At 37.8% G+C, this 17,834-nt stretch overlaps 1 protein-coding gene across 33 annotated transcripts in view; it reads left to right on the forward strand.

Moving 5' to 3' along the window:
- The window catches only part of BCLAF3 (BCLAF1 and THRAP3 family member 3), a 66,459-nt gene that overhangs the window by 20,675 nt on the left and 27,950 nt on the right, over window positions 1-17,834 (forward strand). For 30 of the 33 annotated variants that reach the window (XR_010940013.1, XR_010940012.1, XR_010940014.1 and 27 more), the window contains 6 exons: window positions 2,046-2,615; window positions 2,986-3,639; window positions 11,387-11,562; window positions 13,076-13,190; window positions 13,903-13,966; window positions 15,642-15,757. Coding sequence is in view for 30 of the 33 variants with exons in the window: in XM_067723564.1 (XP_067579665.1) it covers window positions 2,046-2,615; window positions 2,986-3,639; window positions 11,387-11,562; window positions 13,076-13,190; window positions 13,903-13,966; window positions 15,642-15,757 (1,695 nt within the window). In the remaining 3 variants the exon portion in view is untranslated. The remainder of the gene's footprint in view (window positions 1-2,045; window positions 2,616-2,985; window positions 3,640-11,386; window positions 11,563-13,075; window positions 13,191-13,902; window positions 13,967-15,641; window positions 15,758-17,834) is intronic. The other 3 variants (XM_067723572.1, XM_067723576.1, XM_067723575.1) reach the window with 3 other exon arrangements.

Raw genomic sequence — 17,834 nt, forward strand, 5'->3', positions numbered from 1 at the left:
TGCCAATTTGAACTTTGTTGTGTTCCAGATAGTGTCACTCCTCTCTCTTAACCTGAAGTCTGGGTAACTCAGGCTGTTTCCCCAGATACTCCTAGGAGCCTTCCTCCTCAGTTGGAATGAAAGGCTCCATGTTGGCAATGCTGAGGTATTGGAGAAGGTAGTTACAGAAAGGATGTGCTGTCCCTGGAGAGCATTATAGCTGCATTAAAGCACACATTCACCAAAGTTACAATCTCTGGTTCAGCAGCACACCTTTCATTTTATATGTAAGGGGACAGGTCTGGGAAAGAAAACTTATTTATGTTAGTAGTATTTACGGAGGGACTAAGCATGAGGTCCATGTCTTTTTTTTTTTTTTTTACATCTTTATTGGAGTATAATTGCTTTACAATGGTGTGTTAGTTTCTGCTTTACAACAAAGTGAATCAGTCATACATATACATATGTTCCCATATCTCCTCCCTCTTGCATCTCCCTCCCTCCCACCCTCCCTATCCCACCCCTCCAGGTCACAAAGCACCAAGCTGATCTCCCTGTGCTATGTGGCTGCTTCCCACTAGCTATTTACCTTACGTTTGGTAGTGTATATATGTCCATGCCTCTTTCTCGCTTTGTCACAGCTTACCCTTCCCCCTCCCCATATCCTCAAGTCCATTCTCTAGTAGGTCTGTGTCTTTATTCCTGTCTTACCCCTAGGTTCTTCATGACATTTTTTTCTTAAATTCCATATATATGTGTTAGCATACGGTATTTGTGTTTCTCTTTCTGACTTACTTCACTCTGTATGACAGACTCTAGGTCTATCCACCTCATTACAAATAGCTCAATTTCGTTTCTTTTTATGGCTGAGTAATATTCCATTGTACACATGTGCCACATCTTCTTTATCCATTCATCTGATGATGGGCACTTAGGTTGTTTCCATGTCCTGGCTATTGTAAATAGAGCTGCAATGAACATTTTGGTACATGAGTCTTTTTGAATTTTGGTTTTCTCAGGGTATATGCCCAGTAGTGGGATTGCTGGGTCATATGGTAGTTCTATTTGTAGTTTTTTAAGGAACCTCCATACTGTTCTCCATAGTGGCTGAACCAATTCACATTCCCACCAGCAGTGCAAGAGTGTTCCCTTTTCTCCACACCCTCTCCAGCATTTATTGTTTCCAGATTTTTTGATGATGGCCATTCTGACTGGTGTGAGATGATATCTCATTGTAGTTTTGATTTGCATTTCTCTAATGATTAGTGATGTTGAGCATTCTTTCATGTGTTTGTTGGCAGTCTGTATATCTTCTTTGGAGAAATGTGTATTTAGGTCTTCTGCCCATTTTTGGATTGGGTTGTTTGTTTTTTTGTTATTGAGCTGCATGAGCTGCTTATAAATTTTGGAGATTAATCCTTTGTCAGTTGCTTCATTGGCAAAGGCCCTCTTCCTCCCACCCTCTCCACTTACTGTTCAAGGATGTAGTTTTTGCTTCTTGGTATAAACTTAGTAGAGAGAGTAGACAATCAATTGGGGAAACTGTGGGGTCAGTTTTGGGTCTGAGTTTGGATTTATTGTGCATCATAAACTCTTGGAATCTAATTTAATTTCAGAGGTTATGTTCAGTTTTCCAGAGACTCCTACATATTTACTTGTGTGAATCTAGCCCTCCTTCTGCTTATTTCTTACTTGACCATTGAACCTGATGTAAGCTTTTGTTGACTGGCCCTTTTGCCAGAACTTTGCTGTCAGCAATCTTCCAAAATAGATCCTGCTGCATACCTAAGCTGGTCCTCCTCCAACAGGATGGGTGTGCTCAGCTCATTTTGATATGCACATGGGGTACATTAGTTAAGATGAAAAGAGTATGCTTGTTGAATCCGGCGGAAGCATAATCAGACTCCCAAGTGAACAATTTAGAATGCAAATATCACAAATTGATGAATTTAATTTGAGTGGAAGAAGCAGGGAAAAGCAAATGTTTTATTTGGGTAAGTCATGTTAAGACAAACTTAGTCTATTGTCTTTGAATGGACTAAACTTTTCTGTATTTGTTTACATAGGTCTTTATCACCAGTACCTAGAAATTCTGAACACTACAAGCAAAGACCTGAGCATTATGGCTATGAATATAGGAAGGATCCAAAAAGACCTGTCACTTGGAGAATGGACAATGAGAAACATGGACAGAGTAAACCAAGGATTCCTTCTCGTGAAACTCTACATTACCGATCTTATGAACATAGATCATCTTCCCCAAACATAAGAAGAAACTCTTTAGAAAATTTTTATACTTATAAGCCTCCCCAAGTATATTTACCAGGAAGAGGGGATGATAGTAACAGAAGATCTCAGTATATGCCCAAATACTCAGAAGGTGTACTCTACAAGGAGCACCAGAGGAATTGTTATCCCCAGAAAGTGCAAGGAAGGTATTTTCCTGATGACCACAGAGTTAGAGGAAGTGGAAAAGGAGGGAAACCACCTCTGAGGTCAATAGCAGATTCTTTTAGATTCGAAGGACAGTGGCATGAAGATGAATTGAGGCACCAGAGGATACAAGACGAAAAATATTCTCAGTCACTTAGAAGAGGCTCTGAAGATTTTGAGAAAAGGAGCTCTTTTCAGACGAGGTATAGGATAACATTAAACCTGGGTAATTTGGTATAAAGACTCAAGTAAAAAAAGTCTCTTTACTTTGTGGTTGAAGATAACCACCTTGAAAAGCTTTTGTCTAAAAAGATTAAAAGCATTGTAATGTAGTTTTGGTCCACTGGTAGTAGTGAAGTGTTTATTTTTAGAGTGAATCATGTTGATGGCTAGAATATTAAAAAAAAATGATGCTATTTTCCTAAGTGCCTTGTGCATCTATGAGTTGGCTTCAGGGATTATAGGTTAACTTGCCACTGTGCTCTGCATTTAAAGCCATGTTGCCCAACATTCCACACACATAAATTCTCACTTCTCTCTAGTGCAAGTGTAAACTGCTTTATGTCAACACAGGTATCCTGAGGATCGTGATTTCAGAAAATATGGACACACATCAAAAAGACCTCAAGATGTGGAGAGGTATGAAAACAGAGAGCCTCCCAGGAGCCCGCAGTGGAAGTCCAGGCATTTTCTCCCTTCTTACCAAGAGAAGAAAGATCAATGGAACCTTGGACCCCAAACTCTTCGATATGCTCCGAGGGAATTCCCAGAGACCAGTTCAGCAGCCAAGGTATCCTGTGACTATCGCCACAAACATCGTAAGACCTCAGATGGGGACCAGGACTTTTATGATGGAAGAACTCAGAAGTACTCTAAGGAGGAAGATAGAAAATTCGGTTCTCAAAAAGGCCCTGTAAATAGAGAGTCTGATTGCTTTAATGCTGGAAGAGGGAGAGAGACTGAAGGTGGGCAAGTCAAAGAGCCTTTTAAGCCATCTAAGAAAGACTGCACTACCTGCACTCATTCAGATAAAAGCGACGTTGGTTTGAGACCCTGTAATGACAAACGGAAGGACAAAATAAAGAAAGAAGGGGCTGGCAGAAAAGAGAGCAACTCTTCCCATAACCGACTTGATAAGAGTAAAAAACTTTCTGACTCGAAACCTTCATCTTCCGTTCTTCGGAAGAAATCACTTACAGTTAAAGTAGATGTGAAGAAAACATCCAGGTATTATCTTTGTTTTTTTCTATAACTGTTTCTGCCACCTTTATTTGAACCTTTGAAAATAGAATTAATGATGTGTTTAGAGTTCGAGCTGGGGGGCGGGGATTGCCTGGATTTTTCAAAAAAGCCCTCTAATGGGGATGAATCCCATGATTAGTAACATGGGGTGACGTCATGTCTGTTCGTTTCCACGTTTGTATCTCAAGATGCTTTTTGGGTGAAGGGCATTCTATGGAGTTGTTCCTCTTCATGAATTTACATGTTTTTATGCTGCCAGATTTTCTATATCCACGGATAGGCTGGGTGGTGCTCAAGGAGACCCGTTCCTTGCTTAGTTTCTCAGAGCCTGTTGCCTGAAATTCAGAGAATTTTTGACCTGGAAGGGACCTTAGCAGACCCTGATTTTATAGAGGAAGAGATTGAGGCAGTGAGAGATGAAGTGACTTATCTAAGTCCGTGCCTGGGGCTCAAATTCACATGTCCCCTTGTGACTCAAGGAGGTGGATGACTTAATGTGGTTCTTGCTGCCGTCTCAAAAGGAGTGGTGCTCAACCGACTAGCTTCTCCTAGGTAGAGGCAATTAGGCTAGAGTCTAGAAAGAGGCCTATTTATAAGACATTTGGTTTAGCTCTTGATTGTTTAACAAAAATGACTACTTTTGTAATAAGTTATATTCTCCTGCAGTGGATTGCATGCTTTTTTCTATTATGAATATTACCTCTTTATGGATTCTGAGAATAATAAGGCACTGACACTTGGATGTGTCAGCTAAGTCTTTTTGTTACCTTAATACACTACCAGTATGTGAATTAAAAAGTGAAGGACCATGTTGATTTGGTGTATTTATGTTCACCATTGACTCATATCTGTATTTGAATCAAAAACTAGAGGGAACAAAATGTGATGGTGAGGGAGGTAAACCCACAGTCTTTTTTTTTAAACAGAATATATTTTGCTTCTTTCCTTAAAGTTAGATATGGCAGTCCCCCTCCCTGATATTTTTCTTACATTCATTGTACTTGCAACAAATATTTTAAAATATACATATGTATATTTATATGTACACAGAAAGAATTTATAAATATGATTATATTAAAGAAAGTCGGACAAATAGAAGGGCGGGGGAAATCACCCATAATCCTACTATCCTAGGACAATTTTATTAATATTTTAGTACAGCTCCTTTTTTTTTTTTGCGGTACGCGGGCCTCTCACTGTTGTGGCCTCTCCCGTTGCGGAGCACAGTCTCCGGACGCGCAGGCTCAGTGGCCATGGCTCACGGGCCCAGCTGCTCCGCGGCGTGTGGGATCTTCCCAGACTGGGGCACGTACCCGTGTCCCCTGCATCGGCAGGCAGACTCTCAACCACTGTGCCACCAGGAAAGCCCTACAGCTCCTTTTGTTGTTTTTCTATGTATACCTGGTTGTCATAATGTTGTATTAATAATTTTGTATTCTATTTCATATAATATGTCTTAAGTCATTTTGTGCTATTATATTTCCTATTAGTTCTTAGTCTTAAGAGCACAAAAGCTGCTGTAAGCATCAAGTTTAAGGATGTTACCTTAAGCTTTTTTTCTTTCCAACATTATATTATGAAAATGTTCAAACATACAGAAAAGTTGAAAGAATTGTACAGTCAATACCTATATACCCACCACCTAGAGTCTACAGTTAACATTTTACTTCTGTAATCACATATCTGTTCATCTATCATTCCATCTTATTTTTTTGCTGCATTTCAAAGTGAAATGCAGATATGAGTACATTCCCCTTTAAATATTTCAGTATTTAATATTTGTTTACAGTTTTTTTCCTTTTGAGGTAAAATTACATACAATCAAATCACAAAAATCTTGAATTTTTAAACAAAAGTAAAAAAATTGAAAAATCTTGAATTTTTCAATATTTAATAAAGTGTTTTATACTTAAATTAGAATTAATAAATTGGCTGTAACATTTTTAAAGAATGCTAGAAGTACCAATTTTGAAGGATTTTATTTTAGTAGACCTCATTAGAGATGCTAAACACTGTTAATTTTATAATTTGATATTGAGAAATAGAAGCTTGATCTTCATCATGTGTCACCAAAATGAGCTTCCTAAAATTGAGGCTGCTGTAACTTTTGTTTTAAATTTATAAACTGGGGCTTCCCTGGTGGCACAGTGGTTGAGAGTCTGCCTGCCGATGCAGGGGACATGGGTCTGTGCCCCGGTCTGGGAAGATCCCACATGCCGTGGAGCGGCTGGGCCCATGAGCCATGGCCGCTGAGCCTGCGCGTCCGGAGCCTGTGCTCCGCAACGGGAGAGGCCACAGCAGTGAGAGGCCCGCGTACCACAAAATAAATAAATAAATAAATAAATAAATTTATAAACTGTCCTTTTATGAATTTCATGACCCATTAGTGGGGCCTGTCAGTACGTGTTTGAATTACCTGTCAAGGACCTGTAGAACGGCTTGTGTAATAAAGAGCTTCACTGTAAGTCCTTTCTATTCAAAGACTTGAAGAATAAATAATTTAATAAATATATGCACCTTTTCAGTATGGCAATGCATCATAGTCAACAAAAATCTTTCTCTCTGATTATAATCATTAATTGATGAATGAGTTGTGGAAGAATTTTGTGGGGTTGGATTTAGTTATATGTGGACTGATGAAGTGTCCATAAAACAAAGGTAGTTAATACCCTCAATAGAGCCATGTTCTCAACTGCTAACATAAATTAGGTTTTCCTCTGCTTAACAAGATTAAAATAATCATAGAGTGCAGAGAGGTTATTTGTTGGTTAAAATCTAGAGAGGTTTATGCACTTTTTTGGAAACACTAAGATGGTTCATTTTATGCATTTGTTTACTTTCTTAGCTTTGGTCAAGTATTGATATATGTTCTTCCAGTTATTAATGCAGTTGAAAACGTACGTTTATCACCTAGTGGTTTTTCTAGATTCTAATTTGTATCTAGAATAGCAGTAGGCAGACACAAAGCCGATATTCTAGTGACCTACTTTGTCAGAAACTGCGTTATCAGAGGTAGAAGTTACACAAGAGTCATAATTATATATTTCAGAATGAAATTAGGGAGTCACAATATGAAAATCTGTACTAAGGTTGTTATGAACCCCAAACACTCACTGTTGTATACATCTGGAAGTCTTGGGGCAGGTGAAGGGAGTTTTGGTTTAATGTTGGGTGGAGTAGGTGAGAGACTGAACCTTGGTCAGGCTAGGAAGGAGGTGAGAGGGAGGAGGAGAGCCTGCCAGTCTCCGGAGAAGAGTAAGCTGGGGCAGGTGGACCTGGACCGAGGCTCCTTTGACTTCTCAGGTGCTGGGACTAGGCATCTAGGATGAGAAGGTTGGCTAGTGAAGTTGATGTTAGACTGAGTGCCTCAGCCACATTTGCATTTAATCCTTTATTTCTCACTGAAGAGATATAGAGAGGGCCTCCCTACCCCCCACCCGGTCTTTCCCCATACTGAAAGGGGGATGAGGCGGGTGATGAGCCCCAGAAGACACTGGAGCCCACATGCTCTGAGGAAACAGCTGCTGCCTAGGCTGCAGAAGAGTGAAAAACCACAGCGAGCATTGAAGGAAGGTAGCCTAATCACACAAGTTTACCTTTGATGGGCATTTGGCTGGAGGCAAAATAAGCTGTGGGTGGAGATATTTTTGTGATACACATACCTGCTACCTTGCTGTTATGTATCACAAAAAAACTAAGGGTTTTTTCCCCCTAATTTTTCTCATATACATTTTCGAAAATCAAAAATTGAAAGAAGTTTCCCTTTCATTCCTATGTTTCACCCTAGCTTCTCTTAGTGTCTCTTAGGGGTCCTAGTATAGGGAGATAAACATTCTGTTTGATGTTGGGATGCATAGGTTTTTGTCTTCCAGTGGGTCACTGAGCAGCTCTGTGACATTGGGCAGGTCACCTGGCAATGACTTTGGGGCCCAAATTAACCGGTAGTTCTTCCTGGCTCTGCGAGTCTGCTTCAATTGGTCATATGTTGATAACTGTTGAAGCTGGCTTGACAGATTCATCATAGGATCCTCTGAACTTTTGTATATATTTGAGATTTTCTATTATAAAAAAATGAAAAATTTTAAATTGGTCTAAACTAAGTAAAAAATTTTAAAGTAAGCTAAGAAAGTTAAAAAACAAAATTAAATTGGCCTCACAATTTTAAGTCTGTCATCTTTTTAGCTGAAACTCACCACTTCATATTGTCCAAGTCATTTTCCATTTTATCATGTATTCCTTCAGAGGGTATTTTTTGAGGACCTACCCTGTGAGACAATCTGTTATGGTGCCCTGGGACTATGGATCCACATAGGATTAGGTTTCTTCTCCTCTGGTCTGATAGACCATGGGATGACGTTGGTAATACCACGGCACAGTGGAGTGAATGTGTGAGGTGGTGTGCGACTCCACCATCCAAAGAATTGAGATTTACAGCTGCTAGGGTTCTTCATGATGATGTTTCAGGCTCTGAAGATAAATCCAGAAGAGAGCCCTGAGATATGTCTTAAATAGCAGCACCACAAGAAAAAAATAATACCTCTTCATATAACAAAAATCAATCAGATGGATACATTTTGGGGTGTGGGTGTACACGTGTATGTATTTACTTATTTATTTACGTCACTAACAGCCATATATCCAAAACCGCTCCACGGTTATGAGGGGCTTACAGATATTCTTTAAAAAATTAAACTCCTCTAACAAGATGGTTTTGAGTGCCTATTTTTAACTTCTCAGAGGAAAAGCTTCCATCTGACTTTTCATGCTCCCTGCTCTCAAACCAGACCTGTCGAGACGACTCCCTGCCAAGGCAGAAACATGGAGGAGTGATTATGCCGCAGGTTGATGCCACTGATGTGGTTTCCTTGACTCATCAGAAAGACTTTCATTAGAAGGCCCATATCCTTTCTCTCCTCCTAATTTGCTCCAAGCTTCTCACTGTGTATCTGATAACTAGTAAGAGACATTTAGTGAAATGTCTAGAAGCTAGAATGCTAGAAGCTAGAATGGCCCTGTAACAACCTCCACTAACAAAAGAATTACAAATGCTCTCTGTTTAAAGGGGTTTAATGGTACAAAAAGCGTGTTCCATACCCAAAAAACAGCTTTAAAATTTTTTTTACAGGAGAAAAATAAGATGTTTAAATGGAACTATAAAAATGATCTATCTATAAGGGGAAATCAGTTGATAATGGTTTTTATTGCAGTCTCAGTTTCTCCCAAGACGAAACCAGCTGATAAAGGCTTCTAATTTTTCACCAGATAATTAGTAAAATTTACTTCTAATTTTTTATTACTGGCCTAACTCTCATCCCCACTCCAAGTCCAACTCTCAGTTCATAGGAGTGCTGTGGTATACTCTGAAGCTACACTTAATTCCTGAAATTTTAGTGTTTAAACTTGTTATCAGTTAAAAAATGTGCTCTAGAGACACCCCACAACAATATTTTTAATAAAAAAATATCAGTGATCATCCTTCAAGAAAATACACATGAAAATAGTATAACCTGAAATTTAGTCTTTTAAAAATAATTATACTTTTGCTATAAGGAAAAGTTTCTAGAAACTTTAGAATGCAAAATGTTCTAGGTATTTCCATTTATAAATTTAATCACCTCTTTGTTCATATTTTCCTTTTTATATTTCCCATGACATTACTGATCAACAAGTTAACAGTTTCACAAAATACCCCCAATACAATAGTTAAGCTGAAAAGATCAAATGTTCTCATTTGAGATGCATTTTAGACAGTTTTAAAAATTAAAATATAGCCAACACCTGTATTCTAATACTACATCTACTTCCGGTCTGATTAAATCTTCCAGGTTCTCTGTTCCCTCCCACCACTCCACCCCAGTTTTCCTTCTCTGTTTAAGGATATTTCCCCTGACATTCACTTGAGTGTTGTGCATAATAACTAAGAAAACATTAAAAAGCTACATTAAACCTTAATTTCCTCTTCTACACATTAAAATCCATCCACAAAACCAACTGCTTGGCAAAACAACAGTAACAAAAACCCAACCACCAAAACTAATGGATAATCCCCTGCCCTCTGGAAGCTTATAATAGATAACAAAATCTGTATGACACATGTAAAGTTTTCCTTTCTCGGTTTTCTTCCAGCTAATAACTATCACAAAGCACTTTCCGAGTCATTAGTTTGCTCACGTCTTCCTAAGAACACATGTAGAATTTTTGGAGTTGAGGTAAAAGGATTAGGGAGACTGACACTCCCTTAATTCAGCATCTCATTACTTTTTTCACAAAAGTCCCCTAACTGGCCTTGTCAACCGCAACACCCTTCCAAGACACCTGATAGAAGGCAGTCCTCTGGCGGCCAGAACTGAGCCTCCCACCCTCTCCCATCAGCTAATCCTGTCACATCAGGCTGGCAGTGTGGCGTCTTACCTTCACACCTCCTGCCCTCCTACCTTTCCCCAGACTGCTCAGATCACACAGCTCAAAGTTCCTAGGTGTGTTTTCTGCCTTTGTTAACCTATAAACGTAAAACGTCTTTCATCTCATCTCCACATGTCTAAAACACACCAACCTTCAAAGCCTAGCTCACACGTCAACTCCTGAAACTTGTGTTTCGGGAAGAGCCAAAAGCTATTCAGAGTTAAATGCAGAGGAGTAAGATGGGTATAAGCTGGTTAGTGCCATTTTGGGTCCAAAATGAGGAATAAATATAAATAATGAGGCATTTTCTTCTGTGACGCATAAACTGCCTCCAGATGAAGAATATGAGTAGTTTTAAGCAGGAGTAGCATTATTGGAATAAAGTAAACTTTCCCACTAAGACATTTGGAAGGATTATGTTCATAGGAATGCTTAACCTCTGGGATGAAAAGCAAAACAACCAAGACATCCATTGTCTCGATATCATGACACCTCCCCATAGAGCTATTGCAAAGATTAAATGAGATAATGTTTGTAAGCTCTGAGCCCCTTTGTTTGGCATGAATAATTGTTAGTTATATGTCATAATCATGGCTTTATAATGGTACTTAAAGGTCAGGAAAGCTCTTAATGAAAGTTGTAAAGATTCAGAAAGCATTAAAATGGTAAGATGGTTGGGGTTACATAATAAATGGTAGTATTTCTTTAAGGATATATTTAGGGTAAACACTGTCATTGCTCCTAATGATCATAACTGTGATAACAACTAAGACTATTTTCTGAGAGTTCAGTGAGACTTTGTAAGTGATTAAATTAATCTCAACAGAATTTGATTTCAAAATACTATTCTCAGCTTCTCATTACTGACATGGAGTTTTAAGGACTTTTATGAAGTCAGAGACGTTATTATGTTTGATATCAGCTTTTAAAGTATGGTAGTATTTCAAGATAGTGTAAGCTTGCTGGCTTTACAATTTTATGGACATTTGGGAGTAGAAAATAATGATTACTTTTTGCATATTGAGTGTCTTCAATGCCTTGCTGTATTTTTTGAAGTAAAAATTGTTTAGCTTAGAACTTTGAGGATTTTATTATTAAAGTGGCAAATATTTAATGATCTCTGATTTGAAAAGGAGAACTCAAAACCGTGTACCTATAGCTATTTTCTCCTACTCATTATTGTACATGTTTTATGGCATACAATTTAGTGCCTTAATTATAAGAAAAGATAGACATCTTTTTAGTTTTATAGCTATCTTGATTAACTTTTAAAGTTATTTTCTCAGTAAAATAGTCTCAAATTTAGTTAAACATTTACAAATTATTCTAGGGTTGCTTCTAGCTATTCCACAGAGAGACAGATGTCACATGATTTGGTTGCTGTTGGCAGGAAAAGTGAAAACTTTCATCCAGTGTTTGAACATCTTGACTCAACTCAGAATACTGAAAACAAACCTACAGGAGAATTTGCTCAGGAAATCATAACTATAATCCATCAAGTTAAAGGTTGGTATATTTCACACATACATTAGGGATAACACAAAAATAATGTACTGACTTTTCACGAGACATAGGTAAATATCTGTGATATTGTAGTAGTAATTAATAGTTCATTATAAGTTAGATCATTAATTAGGAAATCTGGTGAAGAGAGTAGCACGTATTAATTCAAGCCTAGTTGTTCTTTATATGTAGTTCCAATAACTTGATGCTTCAACTCATAGTAGATTACAAATTGAAAGTTATAAAGGAAGAGGTTGGCTACTGCAAAAGACAGGTGTACTGAGAGCAGAAAGAAACAATAACTGATAACTGAATAGGAAGGAGGAAATAACAAAAACCAGATATGAAACTCAAGAAACTCAAGAAATTTGGAAGTATAGGTCATTTGGTCGTATTCTTAAAGCCCCTGAGGGCATTACTGGGACTTTGTGCCATAAGGGTGATGCTAAGCGATCAATAGAAGATTCCAGTTTGATTTGTTATACATGATGACATCAGGACATTGCATAATAAATACTTCAAAGGTTTACATTGAGCTGTTGTGTTTTGCTTTTGCTTCTGGCCAGTTTCCATTAATTGGATAATTTAGTCATGTAAAATAACTTTCCTTATTGATGCTGCATAAATAAGGCAGTTGTGGGTATTATAAACTGGGGTCTTTCGAGAATTTCAAAATTTATAATTTTATATTTCTTACTAGATAACTGTGTTAATCTTTTTTACCCTCATAAAACATATTTTGCAAATGAATTATTTTCTTTGCAGCCCTCAAACTAAGGCACATATTTACTTTAAAGCATGCAGTTTGAAACAGTTCACCTTCTCAATTCCAGCCCCTCTTACCCAAAAGAAGTGTGATTCTTGGCAGACAGGGAGCTGGTATTGTAGAAAAATTCAGGAGATCGTCCCGGAACAGGAACAGTAAGTTAGGGAAAAGGATTGCTTTAGCATTCTCATGGGTCAAGTGTATTATCTTTCTCTTTATTCTGTTAAAAGCTTGTAGCATAGCCGCTTTCAGAATGTCTTCATGAACTTCAGTTAATGTTAAAGTAAAATGGCATTAGGAGGCCTTCTGTGATATGTAAACATAACATTTAACATTTGTTCAGAATTGTTTTGATGTTTCAGGGTTGTTTTTGGAGTTATTTTTTACTCTAGGTGAAGAGTAGAGCTGTATACCAGCTTTACTTCCCAGATGTAGGAAGATCTTACCTAGGAGAAGAAAGGTCCTGTCCTCTCTTTGAGAGAGCCACTGTCTTTTCCCCCTGGCAAGTAAGCAGACATGTTAAATAGGAACAGAATCTTTGGGTTCATAAATCCGTTTACTGTTGCTTGGGCTTGGGAAAGTGTGTGAGCACTACAAATTAGTCTGTGGAATAAGCTTAGGTCCCATATGTTTTCAAGAGAAAACAGGTTGGATGTTTTTTAATAGTCCCTTCTTCCTGTGCTTATTATATATAATCTTTTAAGTGGAATCAGTTTTACATTGAGATAAAACTTTTTTTCCCTTTTGCAGCAGATTATTTTCCATCACTTGGAATTACTCTACATGAGCGTTTCTCAAAAATGCAAGTTACACAAGCTGCAGATGTAAATGAATTTAAATTGAACTCAGATCCAGAAATTCACAGGTAATGAGTGATTATTGTATGCCCATTTAACTCATGGGAATGAACCTCAGAACAGATTGTGGGAAGGTGCTGCCTGCCTCCTGGGCTTGTTGTAGACTCTAGAACTGCATTTCCTGCCTAAAAACAGGACTAACCCAAGCAGGTACTGGACCAGTGCACTTTGATAGACTAGGTTATATTGAAGCCATGACTAGCATTGTTTAAATGTGTAGGACTTTGAAAATATTTACCTACCTAACTTTGATTCTGCTGTGTCTATAGTAATTGCCTACTGAAGTTATCACTGGAAGATGAAAGACAGTTGTCGAGCCATTGAAATCATGGGTTGCTTCATGTGGTCAGAAATGGCTGTTCTGAGGGCAGCCGGATGAAAACCTATGTCTTCTTCTGCTGGCACCTGTCCAAACAGGTGGTGCGCCCTGTCTTGTGAGCTGAGTTGAATCAATGTTAGAATGCGGTAGATCACCGGAGCCAAGTTTAAGGTTACACAGACTAGTGATTTGAGAACCACTGAGGCGTCACTGTGATGTTGTTTACAGGATATGTATGTCCTGGGAGACTGCCATATAGGTGAAAAACTACCTGGTAGCAGATTTCTTTTTCTTCCTCCAAGACACACCAGCGTTATTTCAAAATCCATTCTGTAATAATGGAGTCAAGATTTCAGTGTATAACATAATTATTTAATTGTAATATGCCTTTATTATTTTAGGAGAATAGATATGTCTTTGGCCGAGCTTCAGAGTAAACAAACTATGGTATATGATTCAGAACAGGTAAGTGAATATAATTTTTGATGAGAGATTATCTTATTGTTGGTATACTAATGGGAAACGGAACTGGTCATTGGGAGTAAAAAAGGTAGTTAAAGTGGGTGAGGAAGAATGATGGAGACCCAGGAATCTGAAATTTACAAAGCTCTCCAAGTGACTCTAGTTATCAAAAGATTGCAGAGAGAACACTGGCAAAAGACAAAAATATGCCCTAAGAGAGACAATCCCTAAGGGTAACAGCTTTGTAAAATTGACATAAAATTGTAGTGTTTAATGTTCATTCCAAAACTTCACACTGTAAAGCTTGCAGAAAGTATGTTTGATACCTGTTTTTTCCAAAGCAGTCATGTGGGATATATTTTTAAGTTGTATGTAGAATGAATGCAAAGGAACTTAGTTTCATTTGACACTGCTCTTCTGTTTACTGAAGATTGTGTGAAACATTCTATGGAATATGAACTAGAAAAATAATGGAAATAATACTGAATTTTTACGCGGGCCTCTCACTGTTGTGGCCTCTCCCATTGCGGAGCACAGGCTCTGGACGCGCAGGCTCAGCGGGCATGGCTCACGGGCCTAGCCGCTCCGCGGCACATGGGATCTTCCCGGACCGGGGCACGAACCCGCGTCCCCTGCACTGGCAGGCGGACTCTCAACCACTGCGCCACCAGGGAAGCCCCTGAATTTTTTTAATTGTTCCCACCCATAACACCTCCCTCCCCGCCATTTCTTTGCTAATTAGAAAAACTATCTTAACTAGCCCAGGGGGAAGAAAACTGGCTCTTGTTTTAGAAGAAATATATCAAGTTCTAAAAGAACTGCTAATTTATTCATTGCGAGTGAAGAGTTTTTATAGAGGAGAGATTTTAATACATTTGTGATAGAATATATAAATAATATTTTCACTTGTGAATGGTTACAGTTTTATTGTACTTACGGAGATAGGTTAGTTTATTGAATAAATGATACTTTCAGAAAATTTCTGCTCATCAAAGTACTATAATAAACTTATAGGAAATTTGAGGATTTAAAAAAAATCACCCCTAATTCAACCACTTAAGACAAAATCTTATTTGATCATCTTTCCTTGCAGTCTTATGTCTAGCGCTTTAACATACACTACCACAGTACATGTAGTTTTGGATGCTTTATCTTTTTACTTAAACTATAGTAACATTCCTTTTATGTAAAATCTCTGAACTCCCAATGACCTTTTTATAATTGAGGCTTTGTAAGTTTTAATTAACTATTCAGTAAGTGTTTTTCCATGGTTACTTCCACATAGTCTACATTATCATAATTTAAATGCTTGTACATTACTCCTATGACTTAAATTTACCATAAAATTATTCTTCCCTTCTCCTTTAAATTTTTTTCACACTTAAGTTACTTTCATTTTATGGTTATTTTTAAAATATAATATTTTGAATATACTTGGGTAGATAGACGTTTCTTTGGTATAGAATCCCAGAAGTGGGATTCTTGGTTCAGTGTTATGAACTTTTCTGACTCTGTATTGTCAATTGTGTCTCAAAATATTTTTATCAGTTTACACTAGCATGAGCAGGATGAGTACAAGGTAACTTATTTAGGACTTTTACTTAAGATTCTTGTTCGATATGGTCTTTGTGCAACTAACAGTAATGTGAATGGTTTGTCTTCTGTCAAAATTCCTCAGACTCTGGTCAAAATAATAGATCCAAATGACCTACGACATGACATTGAAAGAAGGAGAAAAGAACGGTTACAGAATGAAGATGAGCACATTTTTCACATAGCTAGTGCTGCAGAGAGGTAATCAGTAGATGAAAAACATCCTGTTATCAGACAGCTTTTGGTTTTAGCATATTTTCCAATTTTCTGTGTGTGATGGTAATTTTCACTTTAGTGTAGGAATTTAATTCCTCAAATCCATTTTACATGTTTAAGTGAAATCTGTTAAAATGTTTCAAAGTTATTCAGTGGTCATCATATGCTATTTCATTGAAACAATAAAAATTATGGGGTAGGTGAGTATTTGATGTCTTTGTAATCTAGAGAGAAGTGTAGTAGCTTTTTTAATATTAGCAGGAGCCAAGACCAGCAAATTTATGGACTATTTGGCTCGAGCTGATTGAAACTCTGACACATTCTACCCTTTAGATTCTGGTAGTCTTTGAATGTTGCAAAATTTCCTGAGGTCAGTGCCGTCCTCTTTCAGAACTCTTTGTGGCTGTCTGTCCGTGAAACAGAGGCAGGTGTAGTAGAAAATGCAGAAGAGACCTGAGTTTGAATCCTACTTCTGCCAGTTTACAAGCTGTTTGCTCTTGGGCAAACTTGCCTAGTTTCTGGAGCCTTTTCCTCTATAAAATGAGAATAACCAATTTATGTTGGACAGGTTATAAATATTAAATGAACTGGCACATGTGAAGTACTTATGCCATGAGTGGCAAATTGATTGTCAGTAGATCCTTGTTTTTCTTTCCCAACGCTGTACCTCTTTTTAGGGGCTCTGAGTATTCTAGATTGGTCCCAGTTTATCCCTAGTCCTGAGAACTATGTAGAACTCATGGCAACTCTGGGACCTCATATGATTATGAGATATAATTTAATGGGAAAAAATTTCCAGTTCACTCAAGGGTCCTCAAACTATTTGGATCTCCCAGAAGGTGGGAATGTATGAATAGAAAGGACCAGTGCTAATTCTCTTTCCATAGTCCTTAGTTTCAAAAATTAAAATACTTGACTAGACTTATAAGTCATGTCGATGGCTAACTAGGTCAAGATACGTGGAGCTTGTTTAAAACTGGACTTGATACTGACAATAAGTTTGGGACTAATTAAAAGATAGCAAAACTGTGTGCTGAGGCATATGAAACAATTGAAAATAGTTAAAATCTTGTCCCTTGGTGGGTGAGTCTCCAGTTTCCTAATATGACACGGCATGACTGTGCTCTTTAGTGACACAAGCTCTCAGTCATGCTTTTCTTGACTACTCAGCAAGTGTGAGAAACTCAGTGTACCAAGAAAAAGGTTTTTTAAAACAGATTTAAGATAATCAACAAATTATAAAGACCATGTATGGCCTCAGAATATATCTTTACCCTTTGAGGTGATGAAGAGCTTGAGCAATGGAGTTAACACCTGAGTTCAACTCCTGGCTCTGTAGATACCTAGCTATGTGACTGACCTTGGGCAAGTTACTTAATCTCTGTTTCCTCAGCGTAAAATAGAGATAAGAATTATACTTACCTCACGGTAGTGGTGAAAATTAAGTAAAGTGATGCATGTGAGCTACAGAGAAGTTGGTCAGCATTAAGTATTATTAATGTTAGCTTTGAGGGTGGCGTTGTAGGGTGCAAAAATGTCTTCCTGCAAGGTGTCTTTTTCTGGATCTGTTGAACTGTTTTATTCGTATTGGATGGCTGGTGTGGCATGGTGGAGCTATGAAGTGTTTTTCTTTAATTCAGATATTACTGACCATAAAATTCACCTTTTGAAAGTGAAGAATTCAGTAGTTTTTAGTATAATCACAAAGTTGTGCAACTATCACCACTATCTAATTTCGAAACATTTTCATCACCCCCAAAAGAAACCCTGTACAATTAGTTGTCACTCCCTATTTCTCCGTCCTCCCAGCCCCTGACAGCCACTAATCTACTTTCTGTCTGTATGGATTTGCCTATTCTTGACATATAATTGCAATCATATAACAGGTGGCCTTTTGTGACGGGCTTCTTTCATGTAGTATGTTTTTTACGTTGCCCCATGTTGTAGCATGAATATTCCTTTTATGGCTGAATAACTTTCCACTGTGTGGATACACCACATTTTGTTTATCCATTCACCGGTTGATGGATATTTGGGCTATTTCCACTCTTTGGCTATTGTG

This window comes from Pseudorca crassidens, chromosome X (genome assembly GCF_039906515.1).
Source record: "Pseudorca crassidens isolate mPseCra1 chromosome X, mPseCra1.hap1, whole genome shotgun sequence".
Lineage (NCBI taxonomy): Eukaryota > Metazoa > Chordata > Mammalia > Artiodactyla > Delphinidae > Pseudorca > Pseudorca crassidens.